The sequence below is a fragment of the Crinia signifera genome, chromosome 7 (genome assembly GCF_055691185.1).
Source record: "Crinia signifera chromosome 7, ASM5569118v1, whole genome shotgun sequence".
Taxonomy (NCBI): domain Eukaryota; kingdom Metazoa; phylum Chordata; class Amphibia; order Anura; family Myobatrachidae; genus Crinia; species Crinia signifera.
Genome location: NC_139223.1, coordinates 12,225,218 through 12,246,078, shown reverse-complemented (window position 1 = coordinate 12,246,078; position 20,861 = coordinate 12,225,218). Strand labels below are relative to the sequence as shown.

The window sequence follows — 20,861 nt, the reverse complement described above, 5'->3', positions numbered from 1 at the left end:
CTCTGTGCTGCACAAAATGCCCACCGCTCCTTGGCTGCACATGGTAAACAGTGCATGATCAAGCCAGATAGGTATCTTTTATGGGCCTATTTTTTTAAACTGCCATCATGTCTGCCGCTGCAGTGCCACTCTTACATGAGCCACGTGTTTGTGCCGCACACTTGTGTGGCTTAGCATAGTTATCCAGCTACCTCAGTGCAAACTTTGGCAATAAAAACAATATTGTGAGGTGTGAGGTGTTCAGAATACACTGGAAATGAGTGTAAATGAATGTTATTGAGGTCAATATAGCGTAGGAGCAAAAAAACCACCAAATTCTGCCATTTTAGCTGTTTTTAGGCTTTTTTTAACAAAAAAATCAGAACCCAAAACCCAAATAAATCCAAACACAAAACACTTAGGAGGTGTTTTGCCAAAACCCATTAGAACCCAAAACCTCAAGGTAATCAGAACCCAAAACCCAAAACCCAAAACCCGAAAAGTGGCCGGTGAACATCCCTAGTATTTGTATCCAGAAATACACTTATTTTTGACATTTACTATCCCGAAAATATGGCAATTCGTATTCGTATTGATAGCACATCAATACGACTACGAATTGCCGTATTTTCGGGATAGTAAATGTCAAAAATAAGTGTATTTCTGGAAACAAATACACCTATTTTTTACAGATTTCCATTAGTAAATTTCCCCCAATATGTCTGCATACCTCCCAACTATCCCGATTTTCAAGGAGCCCTTCCGGTAGCGTAGGCGAGTTTGCCGTGCCCTCTATACCATGTGACACAGTAGAAATCAGGTGACGATTGCGACACAGGCAATCACCTGTCCCCCGTGGGTGATTATGTCATGATGACAGCGCAGGGTGAGGTTAGAATGGTAAAAAGGTCAAAAAGTGGAACAAATTTTTCTCTAGAAATTTCTGTATATGGCGTCAAAAATCCCACTGTGTGTGATGTTGTGTGTGCATGTGTGATATACTGTGTGTGTGATGTTGTGTGTGATGTTGTGTGTGCATGTGTGATATACTGTGTGTGTGATGTTGTGTGTGCATGTGTGATATACTGTGTGTGTGATGTTGTGTGTGCATGTGGGATATACTGTGTGTGTGATGTTGTGTGTGCATGTGTGATATACTATGTGTGTGATGTTGTGTGTGCATGTGTGATATACTGTGTGTGTGATGTTGTGTGATATACTGTGTGTGTGATGTTGTGTGTGCATGTGTGATATACTGTGTGCTACTGTTGCATAGCGAGTGTGCCTAGGTGCGGTGTGCTACACTGACTGTCTTCTTCTACAGGTCTCTTGTTATGTGATACTAAGGCCGTCTGTAATGGACAGACCAGTATATGTCTGGTGGGAGGCATGAAATGAATAGTGGGAGGTATGAGGCACCATAAAATGAATAATGGGGGATGATGCATGGGGTACCATAAAAATAAACAATGGGCTGTTTAGGAGGTATGAGGTAGCATGCGCCTGTATCCTTACACATGTGCCGTAGTTGCCTTACGCAGAGTTTTACACCAGTTCTGTTGTGAAATGTCAGATGGTGGGGAAATGCGTTGGTGAGGGGTGTATTTATAAAGCAGTGGCTGATGCTCCTAGAATAATAATAATGATATCATTCTAAAATAACTAGTTAAAAATGCCAATCAAAATGGCGGCTTCTGCGCCATACTTTCACTTTGAGCTGTGGCAGTTTTTATCCTACAAACTCTCCATCCCACCACCAGTCCTTATCTGCTTCTTCCTCCAATCTCTGTCTTCACAGCTCCCTCTCTCCATATCCAGCAGGTTTGAAACAGATCAGTGTCCCTGCAGACATTGCTTTCACTTTCTATTATGACATACAGTAATTTTAGCACACAAAGGAGTAATTTGGTCCAGTGAGTGGCCTCTAGTGGTCACTGGCAGTATTTCCCCTCATAGAGGTGAGGAGTAGGTAGCTATCTATACAGTGGGGCAAAAAAAGTATTTGCACAGCCACCGATTGTACAAGTTGACCCACTTCAAAAAATGAGAGAGGTCTGTAATTTCCACCATAGATACACTTCCCCTGTGAGAGACAGAATGTGGGGAAATAGAGGAAATCACATTGTACGATTTATACACAATCTATTTGTATATTATTGTGGAAAATAAATATTTGGTCACCAACCAACCAGCAAGATTTCTGGCTCTCTCAGACCTGTTACTTCTTCTGTACGAAGCTCTTCTCTCCTCCACTTGTTACCTGTATTAATGGCACCTGTTTGATCTGGTTATCTGTATAAACAACACCTGTCCACACCCACAAACAGTCAGACGGCAACCTCCCCACCATGGCCAAGACCAGAGAGCTGTCTAAGGACACCAGGGACACAATTGTAGAGCCGCACAAGGCCGGGATGAGCTACTCGGCCATATGCAGCAGCTTGGTGAGAGGTGATCACCTGCTGGTGCAGTTATTAACCCCTTCCTGACAGAGCTAGTTTTTGCCTTCATGACAGAGCCCTTTTTTTCAAATCTGACATCTCTCACTTAAGTGGGGATAACTTTTTTTTGCTTTTACTTATCCCAGTGATTTTGAGATTGTTTTCCCGTGACACATTGTACTTCAAGTTAGTGGTAAATTTTCGTCGATACAGTCTGTGTTTTTTTGTGAAAAATACCAAAATGTCGGAAAAAAATGGAAAATTTTGCGATTTGCAAAATGTTAAATTTTCTGCTTGTGAGACAAATAATCATACCACTCAAAATAGTTAATAACTAACATAGACCATATGTATACTTTATGTTGCCATCATTATTTCAACCTCATTTTCATTTTTTTGGACACTAGGAGGCTTACAATATGAATAGCAAATTCTCAAATTTTCAAGAAAATTTCAAACACTGATTTTTTTAGGGACCAGTTCAGTTCTGATGTGACTTTGAGGGACTTGTATGTGAGACACCCCCATAAATGATGCCATTTCAAAAACTGCACCCCTCACAGTATTCAAAACAGCATTTTGGAAGTTTGTTAACCCTTTAGGTGTTTCACAGGAATTAAAACAAAGTGTAGGTGAAATTTCAAAATTTCATTTTTTTTGCAGATTTGCAATTTTAATACATTTTTCTAAGGAACACAGTACATTTTACTAGAGAAATGTGACTAAAAATTGATTCCCCCAATTCTTTTGTTTTCATAAATATCCTATATGTGGCCCTAGTGTGCACGGTGACCAAACCACAGGCTTCATAATAGAAGGAGCACCTACTTGATTTTGGAGCCTCCTTTTTATGAGATTATTTTTTAGGCACCATGTAGGTTTCTAGGCACCATAAAATGCTAAAAGTTAGGAACCCCCCCACAAGTGACCCCATTTTGCAAACTACACCCTTCAGGGAATTCATCTAGGGGTATAGTGTACATTTCAAACCCCCAGGGGTTTCACCAATTGTGGTACAACTGGGCAGTGAAAATGAAAAAAATTAATTTTTCATTTTCACAGCTCAGTTGTATCAAAATTGGTGAAACCCCTGGGGGTTTGAAATGTACACTATACCCCTAGATGAATTCCCTGAAGGGTGTAGTTTGCAAAATGGGGTCACTTGTGGGGGGGTTCCACTGTATGGGTGTTTCGGGGGTCATTCAACCAGAATCTGTGCTGCAAAATCCAAATATCACTCCTTCCCTTCTGAGTCCTGCCATGCACCCAACTGGTATTTTTTGGTCACATGTGAGGCATTGCCGTACTCGGGAGAAATTGGGGCACAGATTTTGGGGTGCTTTGTCTCCTTCATTCCTTGTGAAAATGAAAAATTTTGAGCCAGATCTGCATTTTTGTGTAAAAAAATGTAATTTTTTACAGAAAAATGCAGTTCTGGCTCAAAATTTTTCATTTTCACAAGGAATGAAGGAGACAAAGCACCCCAAAATCTGTGCCCCAATTTCTCCCGAGTACGGCAATGCCTCACATGTGACCAAAAAATACCAGTTGGGTGAATGGCAGGACTCAGAAGGGAAGGAGTGATATTTGGTGGTGGAATGAATGGTGGGTGCTATGTCGCATTAGCAAGACCCCCGAAGCACCAATACAGTGGAACCCCCCCACAAGTGACCCCATTTTGGTCACCAGCTTTGGGAGGGGGGCTGGCGCTGCGGCTGGCGGGGGGGTGGGAGGGGTGCTGGCGCTGCGGCAGCCGGGTGGGTGGGAGGGAGGGGGGCTGCCGGGTGGGAGGGGGGGGGGCTGGCGATCGGTGGTGATCGGTGCTGTACTTAACAGCACCGATCACCACCGATCACTGTGTTACCGAGCGGCTTAGCCGCCGGTAACACAGAAAACGCTGCAATTGGCTGTTCACATTTGAACAGCCAATCGCAGCGATCGCCGCGAGGGGGGATGTCTGCTGTCAGGGACAGCAGACATCTCCAAACTGTCACCGCGTCTATAGACGCGGTGACAGTTAAAACCATGACGTATATATACGTCTTCGGTCGGGAAGTACCTCCCGACCATGACGTATATATACGTCATATGTCGGGAATATCTTTTTATATATATATATATATATATATATATATATATATATATATATATATATATATGTGTGTGTGTGTGTGTGTGTGTGTGTGTGTGTGTGTGTGTGTGTGTGTGTGTGTGTGTGTGTGTGTGTGTGTGTGTGTGTGTGTGTGTGTGTGTGTGTGTGTATATATATATATATATATATATATATATATATATATATATATATACACACACACACACACACACACACACACACACACACACACACACACACACACACACACACACACACACACACACACACACACACACACACACATATATATATATATATATATATGTATTTCAGTTCATTATCATGTTTTTTTTACTTTTTATGCAGCTCATGCTGCTGCTGCGGCTGGCAGGGGGGGGGGGAGGGGGGTGCGCGCTGCGTGCGCTCCTGCCGCTGCCGCCGCCGCCGCCGGGTGAGCCTGCTGCCGGGCCGGGTGAGTGCCGGGTGGGTGGGAGGGGGGGTGCTGCTCATCGGTGGTGATCGGTGCTGTACTTAACAGCACTGATCACCACCGATCCCTGTGTTACCGAGCGGCTTAGCCGCCGGTAACACAGGAAACGCTGTGAATGGCTGTTCAGATTTGAACAGCCAATCACAGCGATCGCCGACCGGGGGGGGCACCCCTGCCCCCCCTGGGCGGCGAGGGGGGATGTCTGCTGTCAGGGACAGCAGACATCTCCTAACTGTCACCGCGTCTATAGACGCAGTGACAGTTTAAAGCCATGACGTACATGTACGTCAAATGTCGGGAAGTACTTCCCGACCATGACGTACATGTACGTCAAATGTCGGGAAGGGGTTAAAAAAATGGAAGAAATAAAAGATCACTGACAATCTCCCACGACCTGGGGCTCCATGCAAGATCTCATCTTGTGGGGTATCCATGATCTTGAACGGTGAGGAATCAGCCCAGAACTACACGGGGCTGGGACCACAGTCACAAAGGTTACCATTAGTCATGGATTTAAGTCCTGCAGCGAGAGGTCCCCCTGCTTAGCCCAGCACATGTCCTGGCCCGTCTAACGTTTAGCAGTGACCATCTGGATGATCCAGAGGAAGAATGGGAGAATGTCATGTGGTCAGATGAGAGCAATATAAAAATTTTTGGATTAAACTTCACTCACCATGTTTGAAGGGAGAAGAATGATTAGTGGCATCCCAAATACACCAGACCCACTGTGAAGCATGGGGGTGGAAACATCCTGCTTTGGGGCTGCTTTTCTGCAAAGGGGACAGGACGACTGATCCGTATTAAGGAGAGGATGAATGGGGCCATGTATCGTGAGATTTTGGCAAAAACCTCCATCCCTCAGTAAGAGCATTGATGATGGAACGTGGCTGGGTCTTCCAGCATGACAATGACACCAGACACACCGGCCGGGCAACTAAGGAGCAGCTCCGTAAGAAGCTTTTTAAGGTCCGGGAGCAGGGGCGTAGCTAAGGGTTCATGGGCCCTGGTGCGAAAGGTCAGCTTGGGGCCCCCCTACATACAACAAAATTATCCAGAAAGGGGCGTGGCCACAGGTAAATGGGGCGTGGCCACGGCACCTTTCAGAATTTGTATGGGAGAGATGGCTTGCTGTATGCAGAATACAATGCTGGCATCACAATGAGTCTGGGCTCTGATAAATGAGTGACAAATCGATCACTAGACAACTTCCTGGCATACAGCACTAAATATGGCACTAAAGTAAAGCTAGTGGTGAGAAGGGAACAACTTGTTCTATACACTGGTGCAGTCCTTGCAGACACAGATGTAGGTGAGGTATGAAGCATGGTAACAGCCAGGCAGGATCACCACCAGCATGTGTAGTACTACAAATACCAGCATGACTCTCCTGTCTTGTTTTCTACCAATAACTGTCTGGTTGGCTCTGACAGTGACGTACATAACTGATGCATGCTGTTATAGTTACAGATAGCCTGTGAGACCATGCTGATCACTCTCTGTACAGTCTGCAGCTTGTTCTGTTGTCTCATCATAACTTACTAGGCTCCGGGTCACCAGGGTCACACTGAAGTCCAGATCCCCCCTCATGCGCGCCCCGGCTCTGGCTGCGCTGCTACACAGACCGCGCACTGATTGCCCGCCTCTGCCTCACTGTCCTTTCGCGCCCTGAGACAGTGAGGCAGGGCAGTACACGGTCTCCCATCCATCCCCTGAGCGCCACACACACTGTGCGCAGGGTTCGGCGCTGGTGCGGCAGTGACGTCATGACGTCATGCAATGCCCGCCGGCGCCGCAAAGGACACCTGGGAACGGAACTAGGGAGGGGAGAGCCGGACAGTGGCGGGGGCTGGACCCCCTGGCTCAGGGGCCCGGTCGCAGGTGCGACCGCTGCGACCCCTGTAGCTACGCCACTGTCCGGGAGTGACCCAGCCGGTCTCCAGACCTCAACCCAACAGAAAATCTGTAGAGGGAGTTGAAAGTCCTTGTTGCCCGATGACAGCCCCAAAACATGACAGCTCTAGAGAAGATCTGCATGGAAGAGTGGCCAAAATACCTGCTACAGCAGGGGTGGGGAACCTCAGGCCCGGGGGCCATATGCTGCCCCCGTAACTGGTCTGAGTGGCCCACCCACTCGCCCGACAACTTTGCCGGGAGTCAAGTACAGGGGAATTCTTTATCGAGAGGTTGGTAGTTCTCGCGAGATTCCTTTTAATCAGCAGCAGCCGGAGACTGTCAGTCCTATTCAGCAGCAGCCGCGGGAGCGTGAGACAGCTGCAGCAGGACAATTTGTAAGAGATTTTTACATACAGTATGGCCCCCAAAGGATTTTTTCCCCCATACAAACGCCCTTGGCACAAAAAATGTTCCCCACCCCTGTGCTACAGTGTATGCAAACCTGATCACTACAGGAAACGTTTGACCCTGTAATTGCCGACCGAGGTTATATTACAAAGTATTGAGTGTAAGTTTTTGATTGTCCAAATATTTATTTTCCACAAGAATCTACAAATAGATTGTGTATAAATCATAAAATGTGATTTCCTGTTTCCCCCACATTCTGTCTCTCACAGTTGAGGCTGACATCATCAAGCCCCGCCCCATGACAGTCAGCCACAGCTATTTGGGTTCGTGGATTGGGGGAGGGGCTAAATGATGTGAAATTATGCAATTGCATCATTTTACCCCGCCCCGCAGACCTACAGAATTCAGAATTTGCTACAGCGAGAGAGGTGGCTGCGGGGGTGATGCAAGAGACTTGCCCACCTTCCCGGGGGGCCTGGGGGGGACCATATTTGTGGGCGCTTCCTGGCCATTCCAGGATGGTAGGCAAGTATGCATTAAACTCCACGGTGGCTTGTAGGCGCTGGGTAGATTGTGGGTGCTGGGGGCTTCCATGGCTATTGTTACATGCCCACCTGGACCTGCAGTCCCCTATCCCTGTTATAAGGAATCTTCATTCACCATTGTTGTATTATTACTGAGTCGCTGGGACAGTCCTTCAGAGCTTATGCACTCAGGAAATACTGGGGAGAGATTCTACTGATTCCTCTCCTGAAAACCCTCATGTGTGTGTGTGTGTGTGTGTGTATGTAGGTATGTTTTCTGAACACTAAATAATGGGGCTGCTTCAGTTGCACACTTCCCACCTGTGCTGCTTTTTGTTGGACGGTCTTGTTTTTCTGTGACTGTCGTGTTGTTGCACCTGTCAGCTGCAGTGTCCCGCAGAAAGGAGGGGGGTGGGGTTGTATACAGGGAGCGTTGTCAGTGAATACAACAGATACCATGACGTACAGCATGTATTTACAGCGCAGGGAGAGCCCTGGGGGCAGCTAGTTACTGTATCTGGATGTTAGATCTGCAGTACAAAAAGATCAGTCAATATGTTGACAGGGTCAAAAGGTAACATGTAAAAGGTCAACGGTGCTCAAGATCGACAGATTCAAGAGGTCAATCTGACAAAGGATGACACACTTATTGTCGACACAAGTTTTTTAATAAAATAGCAGTAATGCTAACAATTACACTATCAGTATATAACACATGGTGGAAATAGAACTCAGTGCTGTGAGGCAGTAATATAACCATTACACCATCCGTACTGCCCCGTATATAACACATGGTGGGGAATAGAACCCATGACCTCAGCGCTGTGAGGCAGTAATGCTATAACCATTACACCGTCCGTACTGCCCCGTATATATAACACATGGTGGGAATAGAACCCATGACCTCAGCGCTGTGAGGCAGTAATGTAACCATTACACCATCCATACTGCCCCGTATATATAACACATGGTGGGGATAGAACCCATGACCTCAGTGCTGTGAGGCAGTAATGCTATAACCATTACACCATCCGTACTGCCCCGTGTATATAACACATGGTGGGGATAGAACCCATGACCTCAGTGCTGTGAGGCAGTAATGTAACCATTTCACCGTCCGTACTGCCCTGTATATATAACACATGGTGGGAATAGAACCCATGACCTCAGCGCTGTGAGGCAGTAATGTAACCATTACACCGTCCCTACTGCCCTGTATATATAACACATGACCTCAGCGCTGTGAGGCAGTAATGTAACCATTACACCATCCGTACTGCCCTGTATATATAACACATGGTGGGGATAGAACCCATGACCTCAGTGCTGTGAGGCAGTAATGCTAACCATTACACCATCCGTACTGCCCTGTATATATAACACATGGTGGGGATAGAACCCATGACCTCAGCGCTGTGAGGCAGTAATGTAACCATTACACCGTCCGTACTGCCCCGTATATATAACACATGGTGGGGATAGAACCCATGACCTCAGTGCTGTGAGGCAGTAATGCTAACCATTACACCATCCGTACTGCCCTGTATATATAACACATGGTGGGGATAGAACCCATGACCTCAGTGCTGTGAGGCAGTAATGCTAACCATTACACCGTCCGTACTGCCCCGTATATATAACACATGGTGGGAATAGAACCCATGACCTCAGTGCTGTGAGGCAGTAATGTAACCATTACACCGTCCCTACTGCCCTGTATATATAACACATGACCTCAGCGCTGTGAGGCAGTAATGTAACCATTACACCGTCCGTACTGCCCCGTATATATAACACATGGTGGGGATAGAACCCATAACCTCAGCGCTGTGAGGCAGTAATGTTCATACACCTCTGCACACAGTAATATAAGGCCGTATGTGCTTTGCTCTCTAAGGGGCTTATTTATCATGGATCAGATTTACAATATGATCTGGGTGGAATATTACTGCCCAGGATCGCACTGTAAAATGCAATGCTAATGGCGGGCTGTATCATCCCCCGCTCACAGGGGACAGGGCTCTGAAAGGAGCTTGTTTCTGCGATGTGCTGATACTTAGATCTATCTACCTACCTACCTATCTACCTACCTACCTGTCTGCCCTGAGGAAAACTTTCGTGAAACGCATGTCGGCAATGGCGCTGTGTGTGTGTTTTAAAAATGCAAATGAAATAATGTATATAATGTGTCTCAGCTTAATCTAGTCTAAGTCAAAAAGAGTCGAGCAGTGTGCCAAATACCTGAGAACAGCACAGGGTCTCCTAAAGCCCCCCTATGATTCAATAGACAATAGAGAAGCATATAGAGGAATACGCCAGCAGCCATAAGACACGCTGCCGGCACACCCGGCTAACACGCGGTCAGCCTGTCAGCAACGATCACTGTTATAACTGATAGAGAAGCCGCATGATCGGCGATACCTATCATTGCTAAATAAATTTGCACAGCATTTAGCTGTAAAATAGGGCGTTATTCTAGTCCATTCTTTCTGACAAAATCCTTCTTAGATGGACAAAACCATGTGCACTGCGGGTGGGGCAGATGTAACATGTGCAGAGAGAATTAGATTTGAGTGGGGTTTTTCTTCAAAGTGAGATCTATATTGCAGTGTAAAATCATGCAGTCAGTATTTTCCCTGCACAGAAACAAAATAACTCACCCAAATCTAATTCTCTCTGCACATGTTACATCTGCCCCCCTGCAGTGCACATGGTTTTGTCCATCTAAGAAGGATTTTGTCAGAAATAATGAACTAGAATAAACCCCATAATTATCTATTGAACTAGATTATATGCAATAAATTTATAAAGCACCATTGTTTAGCAGTGCGTTCGCAGTATTATATAACTGAGTGACACCACAGGCAATTGGTGGCAATACCATAAACTCCTTGCCTGTACACTTGACAGATACATTTCCAGACTAGTTACTGCTATATGAGAACATTGCGTACCATTTGTGGAAGTTTGCAATATAACAGATTACTCAATATATAGTACGTGCAGTCTATGGAAAATTTACGTATCTAAGTGGCCGAGGTATAAATTATTTAGCTGCCTAAAATCATATAAATTAGCAGCAATAATTATCTCATATGCTTCCTGCCTGCCCAATCACTATATAAATATCCTAATAGGGGTGTGTGATTGCCTCACCTCCTGAGGATTGGGGGGACTGAATTATTGGAGACAATAACCACACCAATTTATTGGAGAAATCCATAACAGTATATACCCTGCTAGAGACAGCAGGATCTATCAGACTTTTTGGCACACAAACCAAATATCTTTATCGATTAAATGTTACCAGACAGATTAAGTCTAAATCGCTAAGAGTTGAGCAGTGTGTATAATACCTGACAGCAGGGGCGTAACTAGATATTCATAGGCTCCATAGCAAAAGTTTGTAAGGGCCCCCTATTTAGCAACTGATGGTGATAAATGTATGTAAAACATATTATTTAGTCAGTAAAGATGGGCCCCCTTCAGCTCTGGGCCCCATAGCAGCTGCACCCCTTGCACCTATGGTAGTTACGCCCTTGCCTGACAGCAGCACAGGGTTTCCCCAATCCCCTGCCACCTAACAGACATTAGAGAAGCTCATAAGGGGAAAAAACGCCAGCAGTCATCAAATACGCTGCCGCCATACCCGGCCAATACGCGGCCAGCTTGGCAGCAGTGACTAGTATCGTAGCCGATAGAGAAGCCGCATGATCGGCGATATCTTTCACTGTAAATAAACAAATTTGCACGACATTCAGCTACAATACGATCATATACTGAACAAAAGGATATGTAATAAACTTATAGGCATTATTGTTTAAGCAACGTGAATACATCACTATCTAACTGAGGGACACTACAGGTGATTGGTGGCAGTATTATAAATTCCCTGCCTGTATACCTGCCAGATAAAACTCTGGACTGATCATTACCATATGACAGTGGTTCCCAAACTGTGCGCCTAGGCTCCCTGGGTGCCTCGGGTTGGTCGTCCAGCACCAATTCAAATTATTTATGATCAATTATTTCTGAACAAAACCAGTGCTGGTGGCTGCCAATCATAAAATGTGTACAATCAGAACCAAATCCTGCCCTGTACCACACAACTGAACCTAAGAAGCACATATAAACACAATCTACTTACTTTGATATATATTTTTTGGGGCCTAGGGTGCCTTGGAAAAATTCTGATACTCTAGGGTGCCGTGATTAGAAAAAGATTGGGAACCCCTGCCATATGAGAATATAGCGTACCATTAGAGGGAGTTAGCAATACAACAACTCATTCTTCAAAAGTGATTTACTAACTCAGATTATCCTATGTGACTCAGGGATCACTTAATGTATGCGTAGTTTATGGAAATTTTGTGCATAAAATTGGCCGAGGTACAAGTCATTTAGCTGCCCAATATCTTATATAAATTAGCAGCAATAACTATATCGGCTAACACTGCCAGACAGATCACAGTGACTTTGGCTTCAGCCGACTCATGCGCTGCCTGATCAGCAGCAACAATATTGTTTGTGACCAATAATAGCGGCTGATGCAATAATCATTGAATTGGCTAATGGGTAATTAGCTACAATAAATACTATATGGTCATTTAATCTCATTATATATGTGACCGGCCACGATAAAATAACCCATATGCCACCTGTCTGTATAACATCCTATATGTAATTTTGTGACTGACTTTCACATGTACAATCCTTAAAAAATACTGTACACAAAGTGAAGTGCACATTGCCGACTCAAGAGACCTGTAGACTTTTGACACAAATGTCATGTGTATCCATTACATGAGAAGCACGGACAACTTACTGTGAAAAGACCATAACACAGAATAGTCCAAATACCCTGTCTACTGTCAGCAGTAGTTATTTAAACCAACGTATCCAATCCTTAGAGAGAAAGGAACAATGTTTCCAATATAAAGCAAAACCAGAAAGAATTTGGATACAATTATGTGCTAAGAAGACAGGAGACTCAGATATTCACATTAACATTTGAGACCATTATTAGAATCAAATATTATGAGACAACACACACAGCTGTAGTTTAATACTTATTTTATTCAATTACTTTTAGGAATACTTCACGCAAATAAATTTCCTTTTTAATGAATAATAAATAAAAGGTATATTTTAAATTTATCTTTTTCTTCTCTTTAGTGCGCCAACAAAGAGACAATCCTTTCTCTTTCCTCTTCTTTGTTCTACCTACCTACCTACCTATCTACCTACCTACCTAGAAATGTACATTTAGATGTATGGTGTTCCCAATTCACACAACTGTGGTATGAGAACCCTGACAGCGCGGTACATCCACATGTGGCCAGCAGAGGGCAGTCATGTTATGTTTTTACATTTCTTCTGCATGTAACCAGTAACATTCCCTGCTAAAATACTGTATTTCATCGTGCTCCACGGGCGCTCTTCACACCGGGTAAGGGCTGCGCCCCCTTAATTTGTGAACGTTTGTATTGTGAGACATATGGTTATAATTGTATGAAAGATGCCCTGATGGTCATTGGTGCAGACGCCATCGATGGTTGGCATTGATGGCGATTTTGCACCCTGCCATCGATAGTAGTAACATATTACTTGGCTAACCATCGATTGTTGTAGCTATCGATGGTCATCCATTATATCTGACTGAATAGGCCGTGGGTCAATCAGAACTCTTGGCAGGACTTCCGGGTTTGGGGGGCGGAGCTATGCTCTGTGTCCCGGCAACTTAAAAAAATTTGAAACTTGATCGGTTCTCCTTTGCCATTGATGTAGGGAAACCATCTGGTCCTCTCACATCAATGGCAAAAGTATTCAACATCGGCCATAAACCATCGATGATTTGGCATCCCTAGAACTGGAAGAGGGTGCAGAGGACCGTGGGACACTTCTGGCAGTGGGGGAAACTGCAGCGCGGCAGCTAGGGCCGGATTTCCCACCTAGGGGCGGCACCTGCTTGTGGCGGTACAGGATCCCCCATTCTCACAGGGGTATGTGAAATGCGGGAGCGGGGTCGCGGGGGTTCCCTGGGGGGGAATTGCCGGAAGGGGGTCGGGGAGGTCTGCAAATTGCGGGAGGGGTGCGGGGGATCAGCGATTAGCGGGAGGGGGCGGGGGCCCGCAAACGCGGGGAGGTCTTGAATCGCGGGAAGGTGGGGGTCTGCAAATTGCGGGAGGGGGTTGTGTGGGTCAGTGAATTGCGGGAGGGGGTTTGTGGGGGTCCGTGAATCACGGGAGGGGCGTGGGGGGTGCCGTGAATTAAGGGAGGGTGCACAGGGGGGGGTTGTTGCGGGGGTCCGCGAATCGCGGGAGGGGGCGTGGGGGGGTCACGAATCGCGGGAGGGTGGGTCGTGGGGGGCCGCATTACGCGAGAGGGGGTACGGGGGTGCCGTGAATTGCGGGAGGGGGGGCGTGAATCGAGGGAGGGGGTGCTGGAGGTGCCGTGGGGTCCGTAAATCGCGGGAGGGGGTCCGCAAATCTTGCCGCGGCGGTGCAGGGGTGCCGCGAGGGGTGTCGTGAATCGCGGGAGGGGGTCCGCAAATCACGGGGGGTGTCGTGAATTGTGTGAGGGGGCGCAAATCGCAGGAGGGGGGGTCGCGAGGGGCCTGCAAATCGCAGGAGGGGATGCCATGAATCACGGGAGGGGGCTGGGGTTCGCAAATCGCGGGAGAGGGCGTGGGGGGTCACGAATCGCGGGAGGGTGGGTCGTGGGGGGCCGCATTACGCAAGAGGGGTACGGGGGTGCCGTGAATTGCGGGAGGGGGGGCGTGAATCGAGGGAGGGGGTGCTGGAGGTGCCGTGGGGGTCCGTAAATCGCGGGAGGGGGTCCGCAAATCTTGCCGCGGCGGCGCAGGGGGTGCCGCGAGGGGTGTCGTGAATCGCGGGAGGGGTCCGCAAATAACGGGGGTGTCGTGAATTGTGTGAGGGGGCGCAAATCGCAGGAGGGGGGGTCGCGAGGGGCCTGCAAATCGCAGGGAGGGGGATGCCATGAATCACGGGAGGGGGCTGGGGTTCGCAAATCGCGGGAGGGGGGTGCGGCGAATCATGGGAGGGGGGGCGCGGGGGTGCCGTGAATCGCGGGGGGATGAAAATCGCGGGAGGGGGTCCGCGGGGGGTACCATGAATCGCGGGAGGGGGCTTGGGTCCGCAAATTGCTGGAGGGGGGCAAGGGGGTGCCGTGAATCATGGGAGGGGGAGTCGCAGGGGGTGCCACGAATCGTGGGGGTCACGGGGGGGGGCAGCAAATTGCGGGAGGGGGGTCGCGGTGGGTGACCTTTCGGGGTCGACCTACACAATGTGCAGGGCTGCCACTAGAAATGATGGGCCCAGGATTGATTTCTAGTCTGGGCCCCCCCTCACTTACCGCCTGGCTCTTCTGATCTCATTGCTCCTGGAGCGCAGGTTTATCCACCACCTCTGCACGCTGGCGACCATTTAAAATATGGCGCCAAGTTGTAAACCAATCAGAGCGGCTGCCAGGATGCTTGCTCTGATTGGCTCACTCACCGGATGGTGCCGCATTTTAAATGATCCATACCCATCACTAACAGTCAGGGCTGGATTAGGCCGTGGTGTGCCTGAAAATAGGGGGCCCATGCAGAAAAGGTGGGTGGATTGTGTACACATCCCAACATGACCTATTTCAGGAGGGACAGTATTGCATCCATTGCTGCTTGTATTCAACTGCTTGGTTTTGCTGCTGCATAAGAGGGAAAGCTAGTGATGTCAGGGTACTCCAGTCAGGGGGAGGGGGCTGACAAAGGGGGGTCTGGGTACAGTATGCCCTGCATCCCCCCTTATTCTGGCTATGCCGCCAGTTGCCTCTAAAGACGGGCGTATTGCACATTGGGGGCACACGCCAGCGTAGGGCTTATTGGAGCATACACATACAGTTGCCCATGCTAACCGTCCGAAGCCGACACATGACGCGGATTGTCCGACATGGGAACTGGCCCTGTTAGGACTATTTCACACTGTCCAGCTCCTGCCGGACGGCGAAGTCTCACACGGCCAGGATGCCGTGACGTGCACAGTAGTTGTGAATGGACACTATTGTGTCCATTCACACAGGATGGCCAGACCCCGCTACTGGAAGGGACGGCTGCCGGGCTGTGGCCATCCCCTCCATGATAAACTACTGTGTGCTGCACGGCTTCCTGGCCGTACAGGTTTTCGCCGCCCGGCAGGAGCCGGAGCGTGTGAAATAGCCCTTAGTGCCGTGTTATCCGAGCTGGAAACTCCTGTATCCTTATTTTGTAGCAATGGAAAAAACCCCACATGTGAGGGGAACCCCCGCTGGCATAATACGTGTCATTGTGTGTCAGAGTTATTTGTCATCCCTGGACCTGACACTTGTTCCGGTATCGGAGGCAGCTTCCAACAATAATACATCTTCTCCCAGGATGCTGTGTGCAGCCATCGGCGGTCCATGTGACTCCCCCGGCGCTGGCTCGTGTGCTTGTTGTCACCATAGCTGTCCCCACCTCCTGACACGATAAAACGTTTCCTGCTGCATGTGATGTCCTCCCCGTGGATTCGCGCTAAGAGGCCTCCAGATGAAGAAGGACTAATTGTTCTCTGATTATTATTTGCCAAGTACAACCTGTGCCCTGCCAACATGCGGGCTGTTATTACCCGCAATTATATAATTAGTGACTTACCCACTAAAGACAACATTACGTCTGTAATGATACAGATGTCACTTGGGGGAGCATTTCTTTACCACCGGGGGGATATTCAATGGGCTGGCCAAGCTTATCCCTAATACCCCCCTTAGAGTTAAGTAGTTGTGCCCCCCCCCCCACACACACACACACTCTTCTAATGATAAACCTGGAGAGAGATAAAGTAGCCGGATCTGTCTTTTTCCCGACATGTCCGGTGGCGTGGCAGTTAGAAGCTGGTTGGCAGATATTTTGTCTCTCTTCACTTAGCTCTCTCCAAAGCTTAGTAAATCGACCCATTGTGTTGTTCTAGATAGCGTTAGGCCGATGCCATCCACATATGCCGTTACCAGGACAATAGCATTAACAACAGACGTTCTTATATTCAGTGTTTGTACTGTTTGCTCGATTTGCGTAATTCTTTGATTAGCGATCCCTGCTGAATCGGCCCCATAGTGTGTACAGAAAGTAAACGCCATTGGATGCACAGAATGCTAACATGTCCTAGTAGGCACATACACACGGTGCGACTACAATGACACATGCAGGGATATATATTCCCAGCACATAACCAGACACTAATAGCGGCCGGAGGAGACAATGACGGGGACATTATACAGGACACTAGTTACAGGCCTGCCAAAATGACGTCTCAGCCCTTATCTGCTCCTACCTCCAGCCTCTGTCCTCACAGCTCCCTGTCTCCATACCCAGCAAGTTCCAAACAGATCGTTTTGCTTTCACTTTCTGTAATGAAGTCATTTGATCTGTCCCTTTGCCTCTAGTGGTCACTGGTGGTACTGCGCCTCGAACAGGTAAGAGTAGTTAGATATATATAAACTGAGTGGCCAAATTATTATGACCATCCCCTCAATACAATGTTGGACCACCTTTTGCCCTTCATACTGCATGGATTATTCATGCATGGATTATTCTTGGCATGGACTCTATAGGTGCGTACACACGTACAGATTTATCTGTCTGATCTATCTGTTGGGAACAATAACCTGGAAATGTATGGGAGCAACTGACAATCAAAAAATTGTTCCCAAACACTTGAAAACTGTGATCAGTGATCAGTCAGACAAATTGTTTAATCATTCTGATATAACACATTTATCAAAGCATATGTTTTTTTCTGTTTTCCTGCATTTGGGTGCAGTGGCGTAACTATAAATATTGATCCTCCCTGCCAAAAAGTTTGTGGCACCCCCCCCCCCGGGGTCCTCTCCAGCGTGTGACGTGATGACATCACACACATAACGGAGAAGCAGAAGCAGGAGAGAGGAAGAGAGACCAGCAGACACTGCTGCTTCCCTTGGCTCCGATGCAGCCGTGCACGCCCATCCTGTACACAGTAGCCAATAGCCGGCTCTGTAACAGTCAATTGAATCAGTGGGTTGATTTGTCATCTCTGCCATGGCCGCACCCGCGCTGCGGCTGACTTGCCTCCAGTGCTCAGCCAGTGGGCAGTGGCAGGCAGCAGCATGTCAGTGCGTCAAGCGGGTGTCGGCACCCACACAAACCCCACTGCTGCTTGCTCCCCCAAATGGCAGCTGAGGCTGCCTTACAGTAGTTACACCACTGTTTGGGTGGAAATTTTTGATTGACATTTGTTCCCGTTCATTTCAAGGTTTTTGTGCTCACCAGATAGATCAGACAGAAAAATCTGTACATGTGCATGTACAGATGTAGCCCCTGCCATCCTTGGCTGGGGCTCGCCAGACCCTCCCCGCTGGCGAGCACTGGCGGCATGGGCTACACTGAACTGGGACGCATGTGTGGGAATGCTGCGTGTCCTGCCCATCTCCGCCTCAGGGGGGGCGCTCTTAGCGGCGAGGGGTACCTGTGGCGATGGGCGGTGACGGCGGGGGAGGCAGCAGGGACCGGAGGCAGGCTCCGTTGCCCAGGGGTCACTCAAGCATCTCGTACGTGGTGCATGCCCCCTGGCGGGGCTGGCGTGATGGCGATGCTGGCGTTAGAAACAAGCCCCATCTGTACCTTAAGAGATGTTGGTAGGTGGTATGAGGAATTTGAGACCGTATCCGATGAACTGCACTCTCTTATGCCTTAAGATTTGATGGTACTGGATCCAGCTGCCTGATGGCCCGTTCGATCTCATCCCACAGATTCTCAGTTAGATTGAGATCTGGTGATTGTGCAGCCAGCTAAGCAAGGTAAAGTCTGTCCTGGTCATCGAACCATCTGCGGACAATGCCAGCTCTATGACCGGGAGCATTGTCCTGCTGGAACTATCCATCCCCGGCAGGGTACACCATTAACATAACAGGAAGTACTTGATCTGCGATAACACTCATATACCCTTGGCCATTCAGACGTTGTTCCACAGGAATCAAAGGACCCTTACAATGCCAAGAAAACATCCCCCAAACCATAATATTGCCTCCACCAGCTGGACGTGTTGTGGCAATGCAGTTGAGGTCCAGGCTTTTGTGCTGTTTTCTCCATATTCGCACCCTGCCATCTGCGTGGTGTAATAGAAATCGCGATTCATCGGACCACATGACCCTTTTCGAGTCATCTACTGTCCAATCCTTGTGCTCCTTTGTGACCTGGAGACGTCTGCTCTTGTTCAAGGCAGACAGTAGAGGCTTCCGAACAGGTCATAGGCTTCCTTAGCCTATACGGTGTAATGTGCGGTAATAGTTCGTTCAGAGACCTTCGCAGCTGCTCCTTGATTAAGATTCCCCACAATGTGACGTACTGTTGCTCTTCTGTTGGACTGGACACTGCTGGTGAGTCTCCTTTCAGATCGAGCATTCAGCAGCCTGTGACGACCACAAGCCTGACAATGAGACCCGGTTTTTTGCTTGGTAGTCCACTCTCTGTAAACATTAACTGCTGCTCTCTAATACCCCTTTCACACTGCACTCGTTAAACGGTATATTGCCATTTTTTTTACATTTCAAAACATTTAAGGCTGCAGTGGGAAAGCGCCAGAGTTCATTTACCGGTTAAAGATAACCGGTATTTCAAAACATTTAAAAAGCAGAGTCCTACACGTTACAGAGCCGGTTTTTATGCAGTGAGAATGGCTCTGAAACGGTATTTAGCTAAAAACAACAGATTACAGACCTGTGATTGGCTGTCCCCTGCATTCTGCCTTGAAACGTGTTCAGGGGATTAAACGGGTTGACTGATGTGAATGGTACTTCAACGGTATTTAAAACGGTAATCTACTGCAATGTGAAGGCTCAGACCCGTTTTAAATACATTTTAAATACCGCTTAAAAATACCGGTTTTTAAAACGTTTTGGCAGTGTGAAAGCGGTATAACACTTCACAAGTGCAGACATTTTGCTGATACTGGTTCCGATGGTTCGAGCGCATACAATCACTGCGTGCTCAAACTCAGTTACATCACGTTTTTTGCCCATTTCTTCGCAAGCAACACAGTGCAATTGATGCTTTACTTGTCCTGCATTCCCTTTTTATAGCTATCTCGCCCTCTAGCGGCAACAATGGGAAGTTATGGCCGATCTGCGTATAAGTGTCAAGTGGTCATAATAATTTGGCCACTCAGCTTATTGCTATACTGCAGCTCTCTCACTATGCTCTGTGGAAGCTTCTGCGATCACAGCTAGATGTAGGTGCTTCTACTGCCAGCAGTATTAAACATGTAGCCCTCCAGCTGCTGGGGAACAACACATACCAGCATGCCCTGTCATAGTTTAGCATGCCTTAATACCAAGACTGGCAGAGCATGCTGGGATGTGTAGTTTTACAGCAGCTGCAGGGCCTCATCATGTTGAATGCCTCTGACATACAGTATGCTATCACTGGCTGCATATGGGACAGTAGGGGCAGGAGGAGAGGGATCTGAAGAATCCCCCTCCAAAAGATATGGCGATAAAGTAGATCATAGAATTGATAGGTGAATATTGATATTGGCTCAGAGGGCGTTTGCTCCGCTCTGCAGCACAACAAATATAAATCTTAGCGTTACATACTTTGATCATTGATGTTGTTTTCTATTGTAAAATCTATTTTGCTACATTCTCATTTTAGCAGCAGAAACGCAGATAATTTTAATCCATTTTCATATTTGATTTCTCCTCCCCACAGAATGTGGGAAGCCTCTGGTGAATGATCGGATTTTGGGAGGACAGAAAGCACAGCCGGGAGAGTGGCCATGGCAAGTAAGCGTCCGCATTAACAACAAGCACTTCTGTGGCGGATCCCTCATCAGTAGATCATGGGTTGTGTCAGCAGCTCATTGTGTCACATCAGGGTAAGTAATGGAAAAGCACTGTCAGGGCACTGACGGGGGGGGGGGGGGCAGACCGTGCCCAGCATAGGCTGAGAATTACAGGTGGCACCAGCTGCTATAGACTCT

At 47.6% G+C, this 20,861-nt stretch overlaps 1 protein-coding gene across 1 annotated transcript in view; it reads left to right on the top strand.

Moving 5' to 3' along the window:
• Positions 1–20,861, top strand: part of LOC146021070 (uncharacterized) — a 59,199-nt gene that overhangs the window by 21,865 nt on the left and 16,473 nt on the right. The window contains exon 3 of the mRNA XM_083154871.1: positions 20,591–20,756. Coding sequence (XP_083010997.1) covers positions 20,591–20,756 — 166 coding nt within the window. The remainder of the gene's footprint in view (positions 1–20,590; positions 20,757–20,861) is intronic.